At 33.1% G+C, this 23,569-nt stretch overlaps 3 protein-coding genes across 5 annotated transcripts; all 3 read left to right on the forward strand.

Moving 5' to 3' along the window:
• The first annotated feature begins 1,648 nt into the window (after positions 1–1,648).
• Positions 1,649–2,826, forward strand: LOC118036768 (ethylene-responsive transcription factor 2). The gene has a single exon (XM_035042580.2). It carries the CDS (start codon positions 1,965–1,967, stop codon positions 2,736–2,738), a length of 774 nt encoding a protein of 257 aa, XP_034898471.1. The 5' UTR covers positions 1,649–1,964; the 3' UTR covers positions 2,739–2,826.
• A 7,012-nt stretch (positions 2,827–9,838) lies between these two features.
• On the forward strand, positions 9,839–19,531 carry LOC118036764 (ubiquitin-fold modifier 1). Its single transcript, XM_035042576.2, has 4 exons — positions 9,839–10,010; positions 10,105–10,202; positions 18,727–18,759; positions 19,282–19,531. Exons 1-4 carry the CDS (start codon positions 9,922–9,924, stop codon positions 19,353–19,355), a joined length of 294 nt encoding a protein of 97 aa, XP_034898467.1. The 5' UTR covers positions 9,839–9,921; the 3' UTR covers positions 19,356–19,531.
• Positions 10,105–23,558, forward strand: LOC118036763 (oleosin Cor a 13). 3 transcript variants are annotated; one of them, XM_035042574.1, is made up of 4 exons: positions 10,105–10,202; positions 18,727–18,759; positions 22,724–23,028; positions 23,128–23,558. In XM_035042574.1, exons 3-4 carry the CDS (start codon positions 22,748–22,750, stop codon positions 23,249–23,251), a joined length of 405 nt encoding a protein of 134 aa, XP_034898465.1. In that variant the 5' UTR covers positions 10,105–10,202; positions 18,727–18,759; positions 22,724–22,747; the 3' UTR covers positions 23,252–23,558. The 3 variants fall into 3 exon arrangements, with proteins under 3 accessions (XP_034898465.1, XP_034898466.1, XP_073268854.1); XM_073412753.1 differs by having other exon boundaries at positions 10,117–10,202; positions 18,736–18,759; XM_035042575.1 differs by lacking the exon at positions 18,727–18,759 and having other exon boundaries at positions 10,111–10,202.
• The last annotated feature ends 11 nt before the right edge of the window (positions 23,559–23,569 follow it).

Below are 23,569 nucleotides of genomic sequence, written 5' to 3' on the forward strand. Positions count from 1 at the left end.
CTTTTACAAGGTACATTCTTTTTTTAGATAGAATCAAGTTGCCAATTGTACCAGATGAACGACAAATAATCGTATGTGCAGCCAAATAGTATGATAAGATTCTTCCTAGGTGTTCTGGAATTCTGTTCAAACAGTATTTTTTTTTTTTTTTTAAAAAAAAATATTTAAGTTTTTATTTAAAATTATTTTTTTTTTATTTTTTCAAATCATTATAATATATATGTGTGTGTGCGTGCCTGCCAGTGCATTATCTTAACGCATGCTTTCAAGTCTTCAAGTGCTTTGTAACGATGTCGCCTCTTGAATATAATAATCGGGGGAAGGGGACGAGGTTCTGTTCTGCCTCTTGAATCTAGTTTAGGAGTTGGAAATACGCAAGAGACACCCCCTACCATGCACTAGATTGCAGCCCTGGTGACTGTTTGTTTGTGGGATTGAAGCAGTGTTTTAAAAATATATCTTATTTAAAAAATATTAAATTATATTGATATATTTAAAACTTAAATTACACTCCCAATCATTCAATGAAATTAACTAAAACTACACCTAATTAATTCTGCCATATGTATTTTATTCATGTATAAACTATAATCCTCAATGACAAGAAATGGACACCATCGGGCACTTGCTTTGCTTTATTTGATAATATAAAAGTAATCACCAACGATTAAAATAAATAAATTGATATTTAGGATTTAATTTTCTGCAAGTTGTAAATTACAGAAACTTGGCACATGCTTATGTTCTAGATTCTTATTCTCCTATTTAAGCTTTTAGTTTTTCAATTCTTCATCATCATGGTTATAAAACTTAAATTCACCTTATCGTGTCGTTGATCTAAATATCACTCATTCCAGAATTTGAATGAATCTCAGTTAAAAAGAAACACAAAACTAAATAACTGTTAAAAATTCAGATTAATTTAATAATTTGATTAATTTGAATCTAACTCGATCAAAACTTGATCATTGATTAATTAATATTTTATTTATAAAAATAATATTTTTTTATTTTTTTAATTAATTCAAAATAATAAATTTAATATGTAACTCAAACCTTATCCTAAACCAACCCGTCATTCAAGATTTATAACCATGCTTGTGATTAGCTTTCCTAATCCAGATGTATGCATGTTAACGGACCGACACAATAGTTGTTACAAGATGTCCTAACAAATCCATCAATCAAACAAAACCCACCGATGAAGGAGTAGCCAGTCCAAGTTTTATTTTTTTATTCTAATGACCATCATATTTTTGGCCAATTTTGGACAACAAAACTAAATTATTTTAAATCCTGGAATTATAAATTTTAACTCTTGCTTTTTCTTCAACAATTTCTCTGTTCTTCCCTGTGAAGCTCATTTCTTTATATGGACACTACCACCTCCACGTCACGCACAGATATTATTTTGGAAGATGCTCTCCCTCAGCTCATGGGTAGTGGCGAATGAATGACATAAGCTGGTGAAATCACACCCCCACATTATCAACTACGGGACAACAACCCTTCTCAATTTGCCCACTTGTGCATTGAAATTTCATAAAAAAAACACAAAACAAAGAAAAAGGGAATTGTCACATTGGCACTAGCAATAAAAAATATTTAAATATAAATGTTAAAAATATCAGCACCTACTTCTCCGTCCAGCATGTCTCTCCCTCTATATCCCCAACTATTATATGTGGCTATATGTATATATATGGACAGACAGGCAGGCAGGCACACACACACACACACACGCACAACACCCCCAACTTCATCTCAATTGGATTCTGTCATTCTTTCAATTGGATTCTGTCATTCTTTCATTTTTCTCTTCTTATCCCATCAAAACAGAGAAAATTTGCAATTTCTATATTCCAAAAACTAACCCCACAAAACATATACACCTTCTACCTTGATTGAGTCACAGAGAGAGAGAGAGAGAGAGAGAGAGAGAGAGAGGAAGAAGAAGAAGAAGAATGAACGAGATTAGCTCATCGTGTGAGTTTAGTGCTCTGTCCCATCATCATCAACATAGAAGTACAAGCTTTAATTCTCTTATTTCTTGCTTAAACGAGACATGGGGTGACTTGCCATTAAGGGTTGATGATTCTGAAGATATGGTCATTTACAATTTCCTCAGAGATGCTGTTTGTTGTGGATGGTCTCCGTTAGATCTGAGCACTTCAACTACCACTACTTCTTCGACCACCACTACCACGACAATAACAACTAGTGTTGTTAAAGCCGAGCCGAAAGATGAGCTGGATCTGGAAGCCGAGCCCATTAAATTGGTTCAAGAATCTAGCTTGAATATGGAAGCTGTTGTTACCAAGAAGGTGGTGGCTAAGGGAAGACATTATAGAGGAGTGAGGCAAAGGCCGTGGGGGAAGTTTGCGGCTGAGACAAGGGACCCAGCTAAGAATGGCGCGAGAGTGTGGCTTGGGACTTACGAGACGGCAAAGGAAGCGGCTTTGGCTTATGATAGAGCGGCTTATAGAATGCGTGGCTCAAAGGCTCTCCTTAATTTTCCACATAAGATTGGGTCTAATGAGCCGGATCCGGTTAGGATCACTGCCAAGCGTCGACAGCCAGATACAGGTCTGACGGCTGTGGATACTGGCTCGGCTAAGATGAGGAAAATGTTGGTGGATGAGGGAGATGAGTTGGAGAGGGGGGTGGGATATAATGTTTTTCAGGTCGGACACCGTAAGGGGTTAATGCCAGTTGGCGAGCAATTATTGGCTAGTTAGAGGAAATAGGAATGGTTAATGTTCTGAATGTGAATACACTGAGTTTTTTTTTCCCCTTAATGGAATGGTTTTTTGTATTTTTGATGTAGATGCAAGTACACAAGTGAAATAGTTGAAAACATTGCCAAAAATAATTATTTTCCTAACATATAAATAAAAGCAAATACACAGTTGCAAATGACTGCATTATAAACTTGTTATGCTATATTTATTGGACCATTATAATTTTTTTGTCTAAATTAAAAATGGGTTTTCTTAAAAATTTATTTGGGATTAGTGCTTAGCCTTCAAGAACAAACCTCACTTTCCCCAAGCTAGTGAGTGTTGGATCCAAGATGATGATAAATGTTAAACTAGGCTTCTTAATCTATTTTCTCACTATGTTTTAAATTTAAAAATTTAAATTATAAGCCTTCATTCACTTTTAATAGACTTTTTAGAGCCATGTATATCCACTACAAATCAACTCACAATATATTATAAAAAAAATATGTTATGTAAAAATCACAAAGAAGCAAGTTTAACATAGCATAAAAATAAAATAAAATAAATTTATTTATAAAGCCAAGTAACAAAAAGTAAATAAAATAACAATAAAATATTTTTATTTTATTTTTAAAATAATATAGTCACCTCTAATATAACTTCATCGATAGGTACAATTCATTATACGATTTGAAAGGTGAACTAGAGGGTATTGCCCTAAAACACTCTTTGGTCATTTTTTATAAGGGCTTTATAGGTTAAAGGGTGTGTTTGACAAACATTCATTTGGTTTGTTTTGGGTAGTTTTTATTACAAGAAAAAAAAAAATTTCCAAACAAAGCCTAAAAAATAAAAATAAAAAACAATAAAATCTTTTTCTTGCATATGGCTTAAATTCTAAAATTATTTGAGCATCTTTTAAAAAGAAAATATAAAATATCTTTACATGTTTTTTTAAAAATATTGCATGGATTTTATAACAAGTTTGTAAAATTCTAAAGGATTTTGGTTTATATTTCAAAAATACCAAAACAAAATTTTGTGTTATTTCTTTTAATATACGAGATTATAAAATTTTATGTAATACATATTCCTTATATTAAATAAAAGATAATTTATTTTATTTTTTATGTTGGCATAGGAACAGTTAAGTTTTTAACTTGCTCAGATAAGGATTTTTTTTGCGGAGAAAGGATATTATTAAACTTTAGATAGACCAATGGTTAGAAAACACAATATTTTCTTAGTTTATGCTAGACAAATAAATAATGCAACCTATCTCAGTTGTGGTGTATTAGAGGTGCTAATACATTTTCTTTATGCAATCAATCCCCTTATTTAAACTCTAAGACAAGTTATGGTTTCTAGTAACCAAAATATTAGGTAGTTACTCTCATTCTCTTTTTTATATTGATAAAGGACAACAATTCCTTGTCCTTTCCACCCACATCATTTCCAACGATCTCGATACGAAAGGATGATCATCTCGACACCACACATGTGCCATAATGATATTACAAGGAGACAACCTAGGAAAATGTTCTAGCTATTATGTGCATGGAATAACTAACTAACTAATTGAACTCAAAAGGGTATCTCAATGCTCGATTAACAAAGCTTAATAGGCTAAATTGAGGCCTTCAAAGAAAAAAATAATTGACTAAGACAAAGCCTTACTGATTTTCTAGTCTCAATAAAGTAGACTCTTAACGATAGTCTAATGGTTTCATTGAGTGTTGCCTGAATCAATAAGCACTACGACACCATTAATTTCTTAATTATAGCCTTAAACAATGTGTGTGCAAAATAAAAGTATTTTGTAGTATGTGTGCTAGTGTAAGTCCATATCCAATAAAAATAAAAATAAAATAAAAACATGCATGCATACATACAAAAAATAATGGAATAAAAAAAAGATAAGCAAAAAATAAAAATAAAATAAATAAACAAACAAAATTAAGAAAGATACATTCATCAACTAATCAAACACATAGAGTTTAGCCCTAATGGTCATATTAATGTTCCTAGTTATCTAAAAATGGAGTTGTCATTTTTTTACACCCGACATCACAATGAAATTATGAAAATCTAGAAAATTAAATAATGAATAAGAAGTCACCACCTAGTTCATGATAACTAGGAACATTAACTAGTTTTTAGATATTCTTAAGTAAGGAGTTGGTTATACTAAAGCGAAGATGTATCTCTATGAAATATTCTACCTAAGGTAAGTTGGTTCTATGTTCTAAATGTGTGATGATATACATATTGGGCCATTCCAATTGTTTTTCTAAACTTAAAATAGGTTTTTTTTTTTAAAGTGATTTGGGATTAGGGTGTAGCCTTAAAGCCCTATCCTCACTTCTACAACGCAGGTAGTGGATCCAAGGAGATGGTGAATATTAAATTAGGTTTTTGAACTCATTTTTTCATTATCTTTGAAATTTAGACCATGAGCCACCACTCACTCTCAGTGGATTTTTTAGGGTTATGTTGACCCATTCCAAATAAGTTTAAAATATGGTATAAAAGAATAGATTGGAAGATAAAAGATATAATTGAGACTTTATAAGGTTAATTTAATGAAATTAAGGGTTTAATTGAAAGAAATTTAAAAGTATGAAGTTCAGACTTGAAAAATGATCTAAATATTATAAACATCTTTTGCTAGACAAGACATTACTATATTTAATAGTGGGTAAGTGCTTTAAGTGTGGGGAGATATATAATCATTTTAGTGATTGCAGTACATAAAAATCAATTAATATGACCGATATAAAGTATGAGAAGGAATATTTCAAAGAATTGTATCTTACTCTATAATAAGTTCACTAAATATTTTAATTTTTTTTAATTAATTTAATTAGAGAGTTACGAAATTATCCAATTAACCTGTTCTTGTTCTATTTTTTGGAAAATAAAAAACAGGATGACTTTTTGGAATTAAAGATTGAGATGCTTGATTTTTTTTAAATATGAAAGCCTGTTTAAGAGTATGATAAAGTTTGTTTTTCAAAGTGTTTTTAGTTTGAAAATGTATTAAAATAATATTTTTTATATATATTTTTTTAATATTAGCATACCAAAAAGATTAAAACAATAAAAAATATTAATTTAAAGTATAAAAAATTTAAAAATCTTCAAATAAACTATTAGATCACAAATATTCGGGGTAACTTTCTTCTTTTTGACCCCTAGTGCATAAATGGACACGTTGTCTCAAGAAAAGCTATGAAGAGAACCGTATGAAAGGCATTCAAATCTTCCAAGCCTAGCTTGTCTTGCTCCTAATCAAACAAAACGTGATAAACAGCTGAGAATTTTTCAAAATATTCGTTTACCACATTGAAATCTCCCTTCACTCCGTTGAATTCCAATGTGAAAACTTGAAATATACATCATATAACACCTCACCTTTGTTTTGTTTCTATTTCTCTTATGCTCCTTTCTTCTTCATTTGTTTGAAATTTCTCTCTGCCATAATTTTCGTTCTATCCATGAGAAACAAAATTACAAAACCACTTGTTTTAATCATTATAAATATGGGGAAGAAAATCAAAGCACTGTTCATTAGTTTGGTGGGAAATCGAAATAGTTTCCCCTAGTTAAAGAAGATAAGAAAATCGATTCACATTTTAGTCATAGTTTCTAGAGCAAGGAGAGCCATTAATTAACAGTAGGTTGTTGAAGATTCTATGTCTATGATATCTCTATTAAAAAAGAATTTCTTTTTAGAAAGTAGTTATTTTGGAAAATAAATTTTTAAAAAATAAATTATTTTCTGATGTTTGGTAGTATCATGAAAAATAAATTGAAAAATATTTTCCAGTGTTTTGCTATGTCATGAAAAATGAGTTGAAAATAACTTATTAATATTTTGTTTCAAGTTTATTAAATAAACAAGAAACAATCTTACAAATTAAAAGGTTGAATGAGAATGAAATTAAAAAAATTAAATCTAATTTCATAAATTATCTCAAATAAAATAAATAAAAATAAAAATAATAAAGAAATTAAAGAGTTGAAAGATGATGAAATTAAAAAAATAATAATTAAAATCTCATAAATTATTTCAAATAAAATAAATAACAATAAAAAAACTAAGACCAAATCTGATAGATAAAAAATTTCAATTAAAAACATAATAAGAGAAAAAAAATAATCATAAAAATAAAAATTAAAATTGATATAAAAATCAAATTCTAAGGGATGAAATTAAAAAAAAATAAATTCAAAACAAAAATGTATAGTGATTAAAAATATAATGACTAAATTTGATAAAATTAGTAAAAACATGGTATTTTTAAATTTTTCATTCCTTTTAAAAAAAAAATTTCACCAAAAATAAAAGGAAAACATTTCTTATAAACCAAACCAAAATTTTTTAAATAAATTATTTTTTCATTAATCAACTTTTTTTTATATCAAACCAAAAATAATTTTAAAATCAGTTTGGACAAACGGGCCTAAATAAAATTTCTCTTGTGCGCACAAACTTCCAAGCATCATTGCGCGAGGTTTTTGAGCCAGCAACATAAATTTTCAATGAATGGCTCCTTCTTCTTCCACCTCTCAAGGATTGACCTCTGTAGATGACTTTGGTTGCATGCTTCATGCTTGCCTTCCATTTTTAATTGTTGATATTTAACAAGGCAAAAGGGTTAGGCCAATCGTAAGTGTCGAGTACTAATAGAACACTTTCAAGATAACAATGATCGGCTACTTTTATTAATGGATAGCCCTCAGGTAATCACATTGGTATAATTTTTCTAATCCACATTATCAGCACTGACAATTATCTGAGGAGGGGGATAATTACTTTTTTTGTAGAGGGAGTATCATGTTCATGAGTATTTATTGGTGTTCACTTCTCACTCATGATCAACTCATAAAAAAAAATTTAAAAAAAAGAAGAGAAAGAAGAAGAGGAAAATTGATATGGTATGATCCAATAAAAACACCTTGTTTATCTTTAACCTAATTAGCTATAGAAAAACTCGGTTAAAATCTATTGATATTTTTAAATTTTTTTTGTTAAAATGATGTCATTTCTACATGTTTATATATATATAAAAAAATTAAAATGATTTGAGTTAATCCAAGTCAACCTATCTAATATGAGACCTGAGACTTGCCTTAGATCAGGTTTGAAAATTATACCATACATGACCTTTAAAACTCGTAACACAAATCATTAAACTGGAAGGATTATACACGAGAAAAATTAGAAGTTCAATTCTCAACAAATTAAATATCAAAAGATGAAATTGAAAAAAACAATTACACAAAATGATCTAAAAAAATATCAATTAAAAAAAACTGAAGGTGAAAATTAAAAAAAAAATTAGAGGGAAAGAACAATCCTTTGATTGGAGGGTTAAATTGAAAAATAAATTAATAAAAAGATGAAAATAAATAAAAATATGAGGACTAAATTAGAAAAAAAAAAAAAACAAAACACAACAAACTTGGGTTGAAGGGTGAGATTAAAAACAACCAAAATCTTGACAAAAGAGCCAAGAAAAAACTTAGAAATTAAAAGAAGAATAACTAAATTGAAAAATATTATATATGACAAATTACAATTGAGGATTAAATTGAAAATAAATACAACTTTTACAAATTAATCAAGAAAAAAAAAAAAAAGGATAAATTTGAATTGAATAACTTAATTGAAAAAAAAACTTAATTGCAATGTGATTTGTATGATAGCACATTGAAAAAACCTTGATTTTTAGTTGTTTTATTATTTATCTACACCCAGTGTATTTTCAGCAAATATATATATACGAGGGGCCAATATATCTAATTTTCAAAACGTGAGACACCTTAGATTTATTTTACCCCATTATTTAAGTGGGGTAGCAATTGCTCCGAGTTGATGTTTTAAAAAAACAATTTCCACTCTTTGGACATATTAAAGGTAAAATTGATGGGCATTAATGAATATAGCTGGATGGGGTTTGAATATATAACAGTATTTAACTTAAGTTTAATATTTTATAAATTATAAATATGGTCTTTTTTTGTTTTTAACAAATTGATTTTTACATGGATATTATATAAATTCATAAGTTTGATTTATACTACTGATTTATATAAATCTTTATTGATATACAAACTTACAATATAAATTGTAGTTTTTGATGTCAGGTATAATTTAATACCTTGTATCGCTATCAAATTATAATTATCTCTATTTTCTTTCTAATAAATAGATAATTTTTTTTTGTTATATTAAAGAAATCCAATATAAAGCTTACTAGTTAAAACTTTAGAGAAAAGTTATTTTTAAATAAAATAAAAATAAATGATTAGTTGACATACTAACATATGAGTTGGGTTGAATTGATCAAGTCTCAAATACCTCAATTTGTCACCTAGCTTGTGATAATTATTTACTAGCTTATTCTACTTGCTATCATTTATAATATCTATATTATTTTATTTTGATGGGTTGATTTAATTCAACTTAAATAATATAAATATTATAAATGAGTTGTTTTTTAACATCTTGTATAAATTTTATTTTTCCCCAACCATTATGATTTTTTTTCATTTTCACTGTCCAGAAAAAACAAAGTCAAATATTATTTGTTTTCCTTTGTTTCCATTTCTATAGTCATTACTAAAATTAAAAATCTTCCTTCAATTATTAAACCTGCAGAAATGAACAGTGAAAAAGTCACAAACTGGTTGATTTTTTAAAAAGGTACAACCATCTCAAAACATAAACTATACCTCACAAAAAAAAAAATACATCCTTTTTATGTGGTTTCATAAAAAAAAACTGACCGCACCTCTATCCCCAAGACCCTCAATAAATCTCAACTCCTTTCAGTATTTTTTTTTTAATAATTAAATCCCTTTATTTCCTTATAATTAATTTAACTCCCTTTAACTAAAAAAATTCACAATTGACAATCAACAATTAAGCTCTGTTTTTTAAAACCTAATCGAAATTCCCAAACAACGTACCCTGAGCCGAAAGAGAACTGGACCGTAGACATAATGGGCCGTACTTAAACCCAGCCCACTAAATATAAGCTGAGGCAGCGCTAAAGTACGGCCCATCCTTCTTACATTTCTCAGTGCTGCGTTAAGGCTACGCAAAACGCGTCCAACATAAGCAGGGCGTCTATATAACGCGGTCAGATCTCTCCCTGGTCCGTTTCCAAAATCCCAACAGAGAAGAAAAATGGCGAGTGGCGGTGCTGCTGCAGGTGGTGGTGGAAAAGTGTCGTTCAAAGTGACGCTCACCTCCGATCCAAAGCTCCCTTTCAACGTGTTCGTTAATTTCTTTCAATTTCTTTTATTTCCCCTTTCATGTTAATTGTGGTTTATCTCTTTTAATTCAATCTGTTAATTTTTGAAATTTCAGATTTAGCGTACCGGAAGCAGCCCCTTTCACGGCCGTTCTCAAATTCGCTGCCGAGGAATTCAAAGTTCCTCCCCAAACCAGCGCTATCATTACCAACGGTAATTCTCTCACTCTGTGTTTTTTGTTCTTATTGTTTAGAACAATTTATAATTTAGCATTCCCTTATTATTTATTATCAATATATACATGCCTCCGATAAATTAAGAAAAAAACATCGTTTCATGACTTTCTTTTCTTTTTTGTTACATGTAATGAGAAAGTGCTTATGTAAATATGAGAGCAGCAAAATATTGAGGTCGTTTAAAATAATTTAATGAGATCTTCTAAGATAGTGTTGAAACCAAATGGTCTTAGTCGTGTTCGAGCGTAGAATAATTGTGAATTTAACCTTATGCAAACATAAGGTTATGAATTGTGGCATCTAATGGAGCATATTCTATTAGCTGGATGCCTGAACCCATGTTATATCATTGATCACATGCAGTTTCAGTTTCCATGACCACCAATTTGACCTTTCAAAATTATCACACTGTGAACTGTGTTTAACTTTTAATCCATTCTACCATGAGCTGTTTGCGTCTTGTATTTGAAAAGTGATCTCTTGTTTTTTTAAAGTAAGAGGTTTTTTTGTGACTTGAAAACTCATCGCACTTACATTTGGTATTTTTTGAATACCGATTTGAGCTTGGAAAATGATCTCATGTGAACTATTTGTTCAGTCCCGGCTAAACTGTTTTTTCGCAATGCGGTCCCTTGAAAGATTGAGTCTTGTTTACATGATGGAAAACTCAAATCTTTTTTGCATTGTTGGTAGACCCAGAGGATTATTGGATGCCCCTGCAGCAGTTCTGCTGGAATTCTATCTGGGTCTGTGCTTGTCTTGGATTTTAATTTGGCGGCGTGTGAGAAAAATCATGATTCAATTTCTGCTTCTCCTTTTTATTCAATTTCCGCTTCTCCTTTTTCCAAACATAAAACCAGAACTTTTTTATTGGGATGGTATTGGATGATTTTCAACAACTGATTTAGACGCAAGCAAGCACTTGAGATTTCTGTAACAAAATTCTCCTGCTTCATAGTTGCCTTGTCCCTGGGATTCGAGATTTCCATGAAAAAATTGATTGTTTTGACGATTGCGTCATCTCATTTTTTTTGGCACTTGTACCCTCTCAAACTCTGAAATTTAGAGTTGGTAAACGGGTAGCATGGGTTTTTCGTGTCTTGTATTTGAAAAGTGATCTCTTGTTTTTTCAAAGTAAAAGCTTTTTTTGTGACTGGAAAACTCATCGCCCTTGCAGTACTTTTAACTTTTCAGTGAGTTTTGTACCTGAAAGCATCTCTTGTTTTAGAATTGAAAGAAACTTGAATTCGGGACAACATGTTCTGAAAAAGCTCATGAAAAATAGATGGGTGAACAGAGAATGGAGGGTTTCAGTTGGTTTAAAATATTATGGTTCAACCCTGCTCTTTTGATTGAGAAAAGCTGATAAATTCTATGTGACTGTGGGATAACTAAACATCTAGTGGCTTTTCCTTTTCAAAAGTGGAAGGCTGCTCTCTTGATGCTTTTGCACTCAACTGAGATGGTTGAACCAGTGTCTCATCATAGATTACATTTGGTATTTTTTGAATACCAATTTGAGCTTGGAAAATGAACTCATGTGAACTATTTGTTCAGTCCTGGCTAAACTGTTTTTTTGCAATGCGGTCCCTTGAAAGATTGAGCCTTGTTTACATGATGGAAAACTCAAATCTTTTTTGCATTGTTGGTAGACCCAGAGGATTATTGGATGCCCCTGCAGCAGTTCTGCTGGAATTCTATCTGGGTCTGTGCTTGTCTTGGATTTTAATTTGGCGGCGTGTGAGAAAAATTATGATTCAATTTCTGCTTCTCCTTTTTCCAAACATAAAACCAGAACTTTTTTATTGGGATGGTATTGGATGATTTTCAACAACTGATTTAGACGCAAGCAAGCACTTGAGATTTCTGTAACAAAATTCTCCTGCTTCATAGTTGCCTTGTCCCTGGGATTCGAGATTTCCTTGAAAAAATTGATTGTTTTGACGATTGCGTCATCTCATTTTTTTGGGCACTTGTACCCTCTCAAGCTCTGAAATTTAGAGTTGGTAAACGGGTAGCATGAGTTTTTTGCGTCTTGTTTTTGAAAAGTGATCTCTTGTTTTTTTAAAGTAAAAGCTTTTTTTGTGACTGGAAAACTCATCACCCTTGCAGTAATTTTAACTTTTCTTTGAATTTTGTACCGGAAAGCATCTCTTGTTTTAGAATTGAAAGAAACTTGAATTCGGGACAACATGTTCTGAAAAAGCTCATGAAAAATAGATGGGTGAACAGAGAATGGAGGGTTTTAGTCGGTTTAAAATATTCTGGTTCAACCCTGCTCTTTTGATTGAGAAAAGCTGCTAAATTCTATGTGACTGGGATATCTAAACATCTAGTGGCTTTTCCTTTTCAAAAGTGGAAGGCTGCTCTCTTGATGCATTTGCACTCAACTGAGATGGTTGAACCAGTGTCTCATCTAGTGGCATTTGGTATTTTTTGAATACCAATTTGAGCTTGGAAAATGAACTCATGTGAACTATTTGTTCAGTCCCGGCTAAACTGTTTTTTTGCAATGCGGTCCCTTGAAAGATTGAGCCTTGTTTACATGATGGAAAACTCAAATCTTTTTTGCATTGTTGGTAGACCCAGAGGATTATTGGATGCCCCTGCATCAGTTCTGCTGGAATTCTATCTGGGTCTGTGCTTGTCTTGGATTTTAATTTGGCGGCGTGTGAGAAAAATTATGATTCAATTTCTGCTTCTCCTTTTTCCAAACATAAAACCAGAACTTTTTTATTGGGATGGTATTGGATGATTTTCAACAACTGATTTAGACGCAAGCAAGCAATTGAGATTTCTTTAACAAAATTCTCCTGCTTCATAGTTGCCTTGTCCCTGGGATTCGAGATTTCCTTGAAAAAATTGATTGTTTTGACGATTGCGTCATCTCATTTTTTTGGGCACTTGTACCCTCTCAAGCTCTGAAATTTAGAGTTGGTAAACGGGTAGCATGAGTTTTTTGCGTCTTGTATTTGAAAAGTGATCTCTTGTTTTTTTTAAAGTAAAAGCTTTTTTTGTGACTGGAAAACTCATCACCCTTGCAGTAATTTTAACTTTTCTTTGAATTTTGTACCGGAAAGCATCTCTTGTTTTAGAATTGAAAGAAACTTGAATTCGGGACAACATGTTCTGAAAAAGCTCATGAAAAAATAGATGGGTGAACAGAGAATGGAGGGTTTTAGTCGGTTTAAAATATTCTGGTTCAACCCTGCTCTTTTGATTGAGAAAAGCTGCTAAATTCTATGTGACTGGGATATCTAAACATCTAGTGGCTTTTCCTTTTCAAAAGTGGAAGGCTGCTCTCTTGATGCATTTGCACTCAACTGAGATGGTTGAACCAGTGTCTCATCTAGTGGCATTTGGTATTTTTTGAATACCAATTTGAGCTTGGAAAATGAACTCATGTGAACTATTTGTTCAGTCCCGGCTAAACTGTTTTTTTGCAATGCGGTCCCTTGAAAGATTGAGTCTTGTTTACATGATGGAAAACTCAAATCTTTTTTGCATTGTTGGTAGACCCAGAGGATTATTGGATGCACCTGCATCAGTTCTGCTGGAATTCTATCTGGGTCTGTGCTTGTCTTGGATTTTAATTTGGCGGCGTGTGAGAAAAATTATGATTCAATTTCTGCTTCTCCTTTTTCCAAACATAAAACCAGAACTTTTTTATTGGGATGGTATTGGATGATTTTCAACAACTGATTTAGACGCAAGCAAGCAATTGAGATTTCTGTAACAAAATTCTCCTGCTTCATAGTTGCCTTGTCCCTGGGATTCGAGATTTCCTTGAAAAAATTGATTGTTTTGACGATTGCGTCATCTCATTTTTTTGGGCACTTGTACCCTCTCAAGCTCTGAAATTTAGAGTTGGTAAACGGGTAGCATGAGTTTTTTGCGTCTTGTATTTGAAAAGTGATCTCTTGTTTTTTTAAAGTAAAAGCTTTTTTTGTGACTGGAAAACTCATCACCCTTGCAGTAATTTTAACTTTTCTTTGAATTTTGTACCGGAAAGCATCTCTTGTTTTAGAATTGAAAGAAACTTGAATTCGGGACAACATGTTCTGAAAAAGCTCATGAAAAATAGATGGGTGAACAGAGAATGGAGGGTTTTAGTCGGTTTAAAATATTCTGGTTCAACCCTGCTCTTTTGATTGAGAAAAGCTGCTAAATTCTATGTGACTGGGATAACTAAACATCTAGTGGCTTTTCCTTTTCAAAAGTGGAAGGCTGCTCTCTTGATGCATTTGCACTCAACTGAGATGGTTGAACCAGTGTCTCATCTAGTGGCATTTGGTATTTTTTGAATACCAATTTGAGCTTGGAAAATGAACTCATGTGAACTATTTGTTCAGTCCCGGCTAAACTGTTTTTTTGCACTGCGGTCCCTTGAAAGATTGAGCCTTGTTTACATGATGGAAAACTCAAATCTTTTTTGCATTGTTGGTAGACCCAGAGGATTATTGGATGCCCCTGCATCAGTTCTGCTGGAATTCTATCTGGGTCTGTGCTTGTCTTGGATTTTAATTTGGCGGCGTGTGAGAAAAATTATGATTCAATTTCTGCTTCTCCTTTTTCCAAACATAAAACCAGAACTTTTTTATTGGGATGGTATTGGATGATTTTCAACAACTGATTTAGACGCAAGCAAGCAATTGAGATTTCTTTAACAAAATTCTCCTGCTTCATAGTTGCCTTGTCCCTGGGATTCGAGATTTCCTTGAAAAAATTGATTGTTTTGACGATTGCGTCATCTCATTTTTTTGGGCACTTGTACCCTCTCAAGCTCTGAAATTTAGAGTTGGTAAACGGGTAGCATGAGTTTTTTGCGTCTTGTATTTGAAAAGTGATCTCTTGTTTTTTTTAAAGTAAAAGCTTTTTTTGTGACTGGAAAACTCATCACCCTTGCAGTAATTTTAACTTTTCTTTGAATTTTGTACCGGAAAGCATCTCTTGTTTTAGAATTGAAAGAAACTTGAATTCGGGACAACATGTTCTGAAAAAGCTCATGAAAAATAGATGGGTGAACAGAGAATGGAGGGTTTTAGTCGGTTTAAAATATTCTGGTTCAACCCTGCTCTTTTGATTGAGAAAAGCTGCTAAATTCTATGTGACTGGGATATCTAAACATCTAGTGGCTTTTCCTTTTCAAAAGTGGAAGGCTGCTCTCTTGATGCATTTGCACTCAACTGAGATGGTTGAACCAGTGACTCATCTAGTGGCATTTGGTATTTTTTGAATACCAATTTGAGCTTGGAAAATGAACTCATGTGAACTATTTGTTCAGTCCCGGCTAAACTGTTTTTTTGCAATGCGGTCCCTTGAAAGATTGAGTCTTGTTTACATGATGGAAAACTCAAATCTTTTTTGCATTGTTGGTAGACCCAGAGGATTATTGGATGCACCTGCATCAGTTCTGCTGGAATTCTATCTGGGTCTGTGCTTGTCTTGGATTTTAATTTGGCGGCGTGTGAGAAAAATTATGATTCAATTTCTGCTTCTCCTTTTTCCAAACATAAAACCAGAACTTTTTTATTGGGATGGTATTGGATGATTTTCAACAACTGATTTAGACGCAAGCAAGCACTTGAGATTTCTGTAACAAAATTCTCCTGCTTCATAGTTGCCTTGTCCCTGGGATTCGAGATTTCCTTGAAAAAATTGATTGTTTTGACGATTGCGTCATCTCATTTTTTTTGGCACTTGTACCCTCTCAAGCTCTGAAATTTAGAGTTGGTAAACGGGTAGCATGAGTTTTTTGCGTCTTGTATTTGAAAAGTGATCTCTTGTTTTTTCAAAGTAAAAGCTTTTTTTGTGACTGGAAAACTCATCACCCTTGCAGTAATTTTAACTTTTCTTTGAATTTTGTACCGGAAAGCATCTCTTGTTTTAGAATTGAAAGAAACTTGAATTCGGGACAACATGTTCTGAAAAAGCTCATGAAAAATAGATGGGTGAACAGAGAATGGAGGGTTTTAGTCGGTTTAAAATATTCTGGTTCAACCCTGCTCTTTTGATTGAGAAAAGCTGCTAAATTCTATGTGACTGGGATAACTAAACATCTTGTGGCTTTTCCTTTTCAAATGTGGAAGGCTGCTCTCTTGATGCTTTTGCACTCAACTGAGATGGTTGAACCAGTGTCTCATCTAGTGGCATTTGGTATTTTTTGAATACCAATTTGAGCTTGGAAAATGAACTCATGTGAACTATTTGTTCAGTCCTGGCTAAACTGTTTTTTTGCAATGCGGTCCCTTGAAAGATTGAGCCTTGTTTACATGATGGAAAACTCAAATCTTTTTTGCATTGTTGGTAGACCCAGAGGATTATTGGATGCCCCTTCATCAGTTCTGCTGGAATTCTATTTGGGTCTGTGGTTGTCTTGGACTTTGATTTGGCGGCGTGTGAGAAAAAAATTATTCAATTTCTGCTTCTCGTTTTTATTCAATTTCTGCTTCTCCTTTTTCCAAACATAAAACCAGAACTTTTTTATTTGGGATGGTATTGGATGATTTTCAACAACTGATTTAGATGCAAGCAAGCACTTGAGATTTCTGTAAAAAAATTCGCCTGCTTTATAGTTGCCTTGTCCCTGCGATTCGAGAATTCCTTGAAAAAATTGATTATTTTGACGATTGCGTCATCTCAATTTGTTTGGCATGTGTATGCTCTCAAGCTCTGAAATTTAGAATTGGTAAACGGGTAGCATGAGTTTTTCGCGTCTTGTATTTGAAAAGTGATCTCTTGTTTTTTTAAAGTAAAAGCTTTTTCTGTGACTTGAAAACTCATCGCCCTTGCAGTACTTTTAACGTTTCTGTGAATTTTGTACCGGAAAGCATCTCTTGTTTTAGAATTGAAAGAAACTTGAATTCGGGACAACATGTTCTGAAAAAGCTCATGAAAAATAGATGGGCGAGCAGAGAATGGAGGGTTTCAGCCGGTTTAAAATATTATGGTTCAACCCTGCTCTTTTGATTGAGAAAAGCTGCTAAATTCTATGTGACTGTGGGATAACTAAACATCTAGTGGCTTTTCCTTTTCAAAAGTGGAAGGCTGCTCTCTTGATGCTTTTGCACTCAACTGAGATGGTTGAACCAGTGTCTCATCATAGATTACATTTGGTATTTTTTGAACACCAATTTGAGCTTGGAAAATGAACTCATGTGAACTATTTGTTCAGTCCCGGCTAAACTGTTTTTTTGCAATGCGGTCCCTTGAAAGATTGAGTCTTGTTTACATGATGGAAAACTCAAATCTTTTTTGCATTGTTGGTAGACCCAGAGGATTATTGGATGCCCCTGCATCAGTTCTGCTGGAATTCTATTTGGATCTGTGGTTGTCTTGGACTTTGATTTGGCGGCGTGTGAGATAAATAATGACTCAATTTCTGCTTCTCCTTTTTCCATACATAAAACCAGAACTTTTTTATTGGGATGGTAGTGGATGATTTTCAACAACTGATTTAGACGCAAGCAAGCACTTGAGATTTCTGTAACAAAATTCTCCTGCTTGATAGTTGCCTTGTCCCTGGGATTCGAGATTTTCTTGAAAAAATTGATTGTTTTGACGAATGTGTCATCTCATTTTGTTTGGCACTGGAAAACTCATTGCCTACCAGTACTTTTAACATTTCTGTGAATTTTGTACCAGAAAGCATCTATTCTTTTAGAATTGTAAGAAACTTGAATTCGGGGCAACATGTTCTGAAAAAGCTAATGAAAAATAGATGTGCGAACAGAGAATGGAGGGTTTCAGTTGGTTTACAATATTCTGGTTCAACCGTGTTTTTTTTATTGAGAAAAGTTGCCAAATTCTATGTGACTGTGGGATAACTAAACATCTAGTGGTTTTTCCTTTCCAAATGTGGAAGGCTGCTCTCTTGATGATTTTGCACTCAACTGAGATGGTTGAACCAGTGTCTCATCTTAGATTACATTTGGTATGTCTGAATACCAATTTGAGCTTGGAAATTGATCATATCTGAACTATTTGTTCAGTCCCTGTTAACTGTTGTTTCGCTTAACTTTTTTTCACTGTTTCTAGTCCCTGAGGTTGCTCGTGCAGCAGTTCTGCTGTTGTTGTATTTTGGTCTGTATTTGTCTTCGATTTTGATTTGTTGTTGTGTGCAGAAAAAAAAAAGTTTTGATTTCTGCTTCTCTTTTTCCTATTCATAAAACCAGAAATTTATTGGTATGGTAATTGATGATTTTCAACTGATTTAGACGCAAGCAAACACTTGATATTTCTGTAACAAATTGCTCCTGATTTATGGTTGCCTTGTCTCTGAGATTTGGGACTTCATAACTAAAATTGACAGTGGTATTATGAAGAGATTAGCCATCTCAAATCAACGGGACAGAAAAATCCTATTTGGTTTCATAAATGAATAGCCAGCATTTATCTTTATTATGCCTAGGAACATGTGGTTTAGGCCATTCTAATCACTGTTTCCCTCGTGTCTTTCACTATTTCTTACATCATACTTCTTGTTTTACTTCTGTGTGTAGATGGAGTAGGAATCAATCCTCAGCAAAGTGCAGGTATGCCATGCTCCCTTTACATTTGAGCTGTGTTGTCCGTGTTTTTTTTATTTTTATTTTTATTTTTATGTTGTCTCTTCAAGTATTTGTTATATTCGCATCTGTGCTGATTGATCATTATATTATTAAGTTGCATTCGTGCCTCGTGTCCTATCTCCATTTTCCGGTTGCCATTTTCAGCGTTATAATTTGAAAGAGAAGTATGCCACTGCCAGTAACCGCTGGCTTTATGAGCAAGGCGCTGCTAATCATTTAGCATTAACCTTGCCCATTTTCACCAGATTACACAGTAGCTTCTATTATCATGCCCCATAACAAGTGATAAGATTTCTGTTTAGGATATTATCACTATAGCATAGGTGCATTAACAATGCATGAATGCAATTTCCCTTTTCATTTGCTAGCTCCAGGCGATAGGAAGTATCTGTTGATGATGATATAATTTTAGTAGTGATTTGTGCACTCCGCCGCATTGTTTTTTAAGTATTTTGATATTTGTTTCACGTGACTTTGACGTGCTAGTCAATGTCTTCCTTAAACATGGTTCTGAACTGCGCCTGATCCCGCGTGATAGGGTTGGAGCTTCTGATTGTTGAAAACATGATCATCATCAGACTAAAAAATTGGTTAATCTTTGTTCTTCTATACCATTCTATAACTTTTAATTAGTGTAACTGGTATCATAATCAATATGAATTGAGATGGAAGGTAGCTGCAATGCATGGTCTCTCAAGTTAATCATAATAGAAAGGTCTCTTTGCCCTTTTTCTTAGTCCTTTCTCTTTCATTACGTGGAGCCTTGTTTTCATCAGAGATTTGACCTGGGGGTGGATGATAATAGGCCATATGGTTGCTTCTAATCACGGCCGACACAGATGCAGTGGTTTTAATAGTTAAAACTGCTGTACCTTGACTTACTGGGAGCTACCTTGTTGATGGATCGAGGTTAGATTCACCTGCCTTGTTGATAGGTTACGTACATGTTTTTTTTTGTGGGGGAAACCGCTATGACATGAAAGCGTTGCTCCTGGACTTGCTGCTGCGTGAAAACGTTATTTCCACTTCAGCGTTATACTTGGTCTGAACTACTATGAAAAGTTTTGTTTTTTTCTCTAGCAAGAGAAATCCAGAAACTAATTGGTGTCGGAATGTGCATGCCTTGCCCGAGGATAATTCAATTACGCATTGCCTTGGTGCGGGGATGTGCATGTTTTGTCTGAGCTCAATGTGCTAGTTGCAAACAGAAATCCAAATCGCACGATTGGTCAAAAAATGCCTTTTTTACACGCGTGATCATCGTAATATTTGCCTGTGTTATTTGCTGAAAATAATATATTTTTATTATTTTTGAATCATTTTGATGTGGTAATATTAAAAATAATTTTTAAAAAATAAAAAAAAATATCATTTACATGTATTTTAGCATGAAAAGTTATTTAAAAAATAATCGCAATCACAATATTAAACAAGCTTTGTTTTCAACTGGTTTCCGAAACTTTACTGAACATCGTTTTAGTTCATTTGAGATTATAGCAAAGTGTTTTTTATATAAAAAGATATAGATTAAAGAATAATTGTTTCGGAAAACATGAGATCAAGTAATTATTTTATTAAGCAGAAATAGATTAAAGAATAATTGTTTTCAAACAAATGGCATCACATAAGAAATCTACCTGAATTAAAACTAAGACCTCTAAAATCTTGTCCTCTATTTTCATCTATTTATCTAATAAAACGGTATACAGCATTGTTTTATTATAAAAATATGCCCTGAGATTTGTTTTAAAAAATCCCACATGAGCTTATTTGTGCTTTCCACATCAGCTTCTAACAAATAAGGAACTTTCCTACACTAAGTTCATTCTTTTCCAAAACAATGGTTATAATTATAACGATCTCCACTCTTTATACTTATAATTACAAATAAGAATATCATAATTCAATTTAAAATTAGGGTAAAAACTTATTATTCTATAAAAATTTCAGTAGAGATTTTTTTTATATTTTAGTACCAAGTTATCGTCATGAAATATAAAATTACTATCCAATCATCCTGGACATAATAGTTTCAAACTCTTATTTTATTCAATAATTTAAGACTTTAAATTTATTTTCACATTTAAAAGACCTTATCAATATACTTCATATTTGCACAAACAATTAATTACGTATGTGTGTTTTATGTTGTGGAATAGTTTGGATGGATTCTGTCTTGAGATAGAGATTTCGATGAAAAGAAAAGCTAGGGCTTTTAGTGAAATTTATGTTCGAGGCTTGTGGTGGTTGTGAAGGTCAAACATTTTGTTGGGCTGTGGCTGAGTTTATTGTCATGAAAGAAAACATTTATTGTTACGAGCTATAGGTTTTGAGAAGACGAGGTTGGTTGACTGTGAATATATAAGTAAATTTTTAGGAGGAAATTTTCTATTTTCACAACTAATTTGATCATGCTATCGCATAGTTATGATGTTTATCAGCTGAATAAATAAACATTATAATTAACTTTTTTCCTCTCTTTTTTGTGTCATGTTTCTCCAGTGAACTTAGTCTATTCTTCTCTGATTTATGTTATAGAACGATTTGGGTGGATTCTAGTTTTGAGATAGTGATTTCAATGAAAAGAAAAGCTACGACTTTTGGGTGATTTTTAGTGAAATTTATAATCGGGACTTGTGACGGTTATGGAGGTCAAAGGTTTTGATGGGTTGTGGCTGAGTCTACTGTTTTGACTTTTGAGAGAGAACAATTATTGTCATGGGATATGGGTTTGGAGAAAACAAGGTTGGTTGTCTATGAATATATGAGTAATTTTTTAAGGGAAGTTGTAAGCGTGAGAAAGGAGAAAAAGGTTAGCACAAACAGAAAATGAGTTATATGGTAGTGATTATCTTTCATGTGTTAATATATTATTAAATGGAGGCATTATTGTTATTTTATTGATTTTCAAATTTGCTTTTGACCTAGTTGCAAAGTATAATATTAAAAAAATTTAGTTGAAAAAAAAAAACAATAGGATTTTAGATTAATTTTTTTTTTAAAAAAAACCTAAATTCTGTACTCTAGAAGCTTGTCTTCGTTTCGGCCTAGGCCCTTTTCTTTCTAGAAAAAAAAAGATTTCTTCATCAAATTACTGGATGATTTTAGTAACTACCCAAGAAAAATCATATCCAAAACTTGCGCCATTTTCATACGCCGCAGGCTATAATAGCCGGGTTTATTTTATTGTATTCCCGAATAGGACCATAAAAGTGTTAGCCCGAAGAGAAACCAGCTCGAAGCCTCAAAGTTAATAGCAGCGACGGTCCATAAGCCACTTGGGCTGAAGGATAGCACGCTTACAGGTCCAATGCCTCCTGATTTTTGTGGGTAGGTTGGAAGAGTATGGGTCTGTCAAATATTTTATGTTTTGCAGTGATGCTAAAATATTGTTTATTATTATTTTTTTAAATTTAGTTTTTTTATTATTTTGACATACTGGTATTAAAAATAAATTTTATCATAAATATATGAATTTGTAGTATAAAAGATCAATTATAAACCTAGTGATGCAATAATCTTGAAGGAAAGTCGCACAAAAATATCTAGAGGTAAATTATTTGAAAAACTATTCACGCAGCTATGTTCATGCACAGTTGATAATTATTCTATGCGTGGTTCTGGATTCCTCGAGGCCTCCCAAAGCTGTCCGTCGTTTTGTTTCATTTTCATTTCACTTAAAACAACGTCAAGGAAAACAAAAACCAACGTGTCCTAAAACTAAACCTTTCGGGTTGCATGCAACCCTTGCGTGCCAATCTCCTCAACACGTGCCTCGTGTCTCTTTGGCACGTGCCTACCCTTTGGGACCCACCTTATTGGCCTTCTCTCTTTAAAACTCCACCCTCGCACACAAGGAAATCTCACGGTTCACAGCCATTTACAATATTCAAAGTAATCTCTTGGTAAAATTCTATTTGAATTGTAGACAATATCGTTGGATCCTGCATCAATGGCTGAGCTTCATCAATCACAGCAAGCAGGGAAACATCCGACGTCCCAGCAAATAGTCAAGGCAACCACTGCTCTCACTGCTGGTGGATCTCTCTTAGTTCTCTCCGGCTTGACCCTTACTGCCACGGTCATTCTGTTGACCATAGCCACTCCATTGCTGGTCATATTCAGTCCAGTTATTGTTCCCGCTGTGATGACAGTTTCTCTCTTGCTTATGGGGTTCTTGGCCTCTGGTGGCTTTGGCGTGGCGGGAATTACTGCCATGTCATGGATCTATGGGTACGTACAGTTTTTCTTTCTTTCTCGGGGCCATGTTAAAAATAATAACAAATAAAAGGTACTGTCACGTAATGTTTTGAAATTGACCTGTGGAATTAGGTATGTTACTGGGAGGCATCCTCCAGGGGCAGACCAGCTGGAACAGGCACGCTTGAAGTTGGCTGGTAAGGCAAGGGAAATGAAAGACAGGGCTGAGCAGTTTGGGCATCAAGTCATTTCTTGAAAAGACTCGCATGTGATGATCTCTCTTATACCTTCTTTCATGAAAAGAATGGTGATAATCTTCAAAGAAGTACAAGGTGGAGATTGCAATGAAGGATCGATGTGAGTTTGTGTAGGAGCTGGAGTTAAATATATATTGGGCTGTACTCTTTAATTTTTAGTGTCGTTGTCATTTGCTTCTTGTTAATGAGTCTTTTAATTGTGTCCATCTTAAATTATTTGCTGTGTGCTTGTGTCTTGGTAATTTTTGAGTCTATGAAATAAATGTTCTTATTTCTTAATTTCTATGGTATTTTGGTTTTAATTTACTGTACTAAAT

The sequence above is a fragment of the Populus alba genome, chromosome 1 (genome assembly GCF_005239225.2).
Source record: "Populus alba chromosome 1, ASM523922v2, whole genome shotgun sequence".
NCBI lineage: Eukaryota > Viridiplantae > Streptophyta > Magnoliopsida > Malpighiales > Salicaceae > Populus > Populus alba.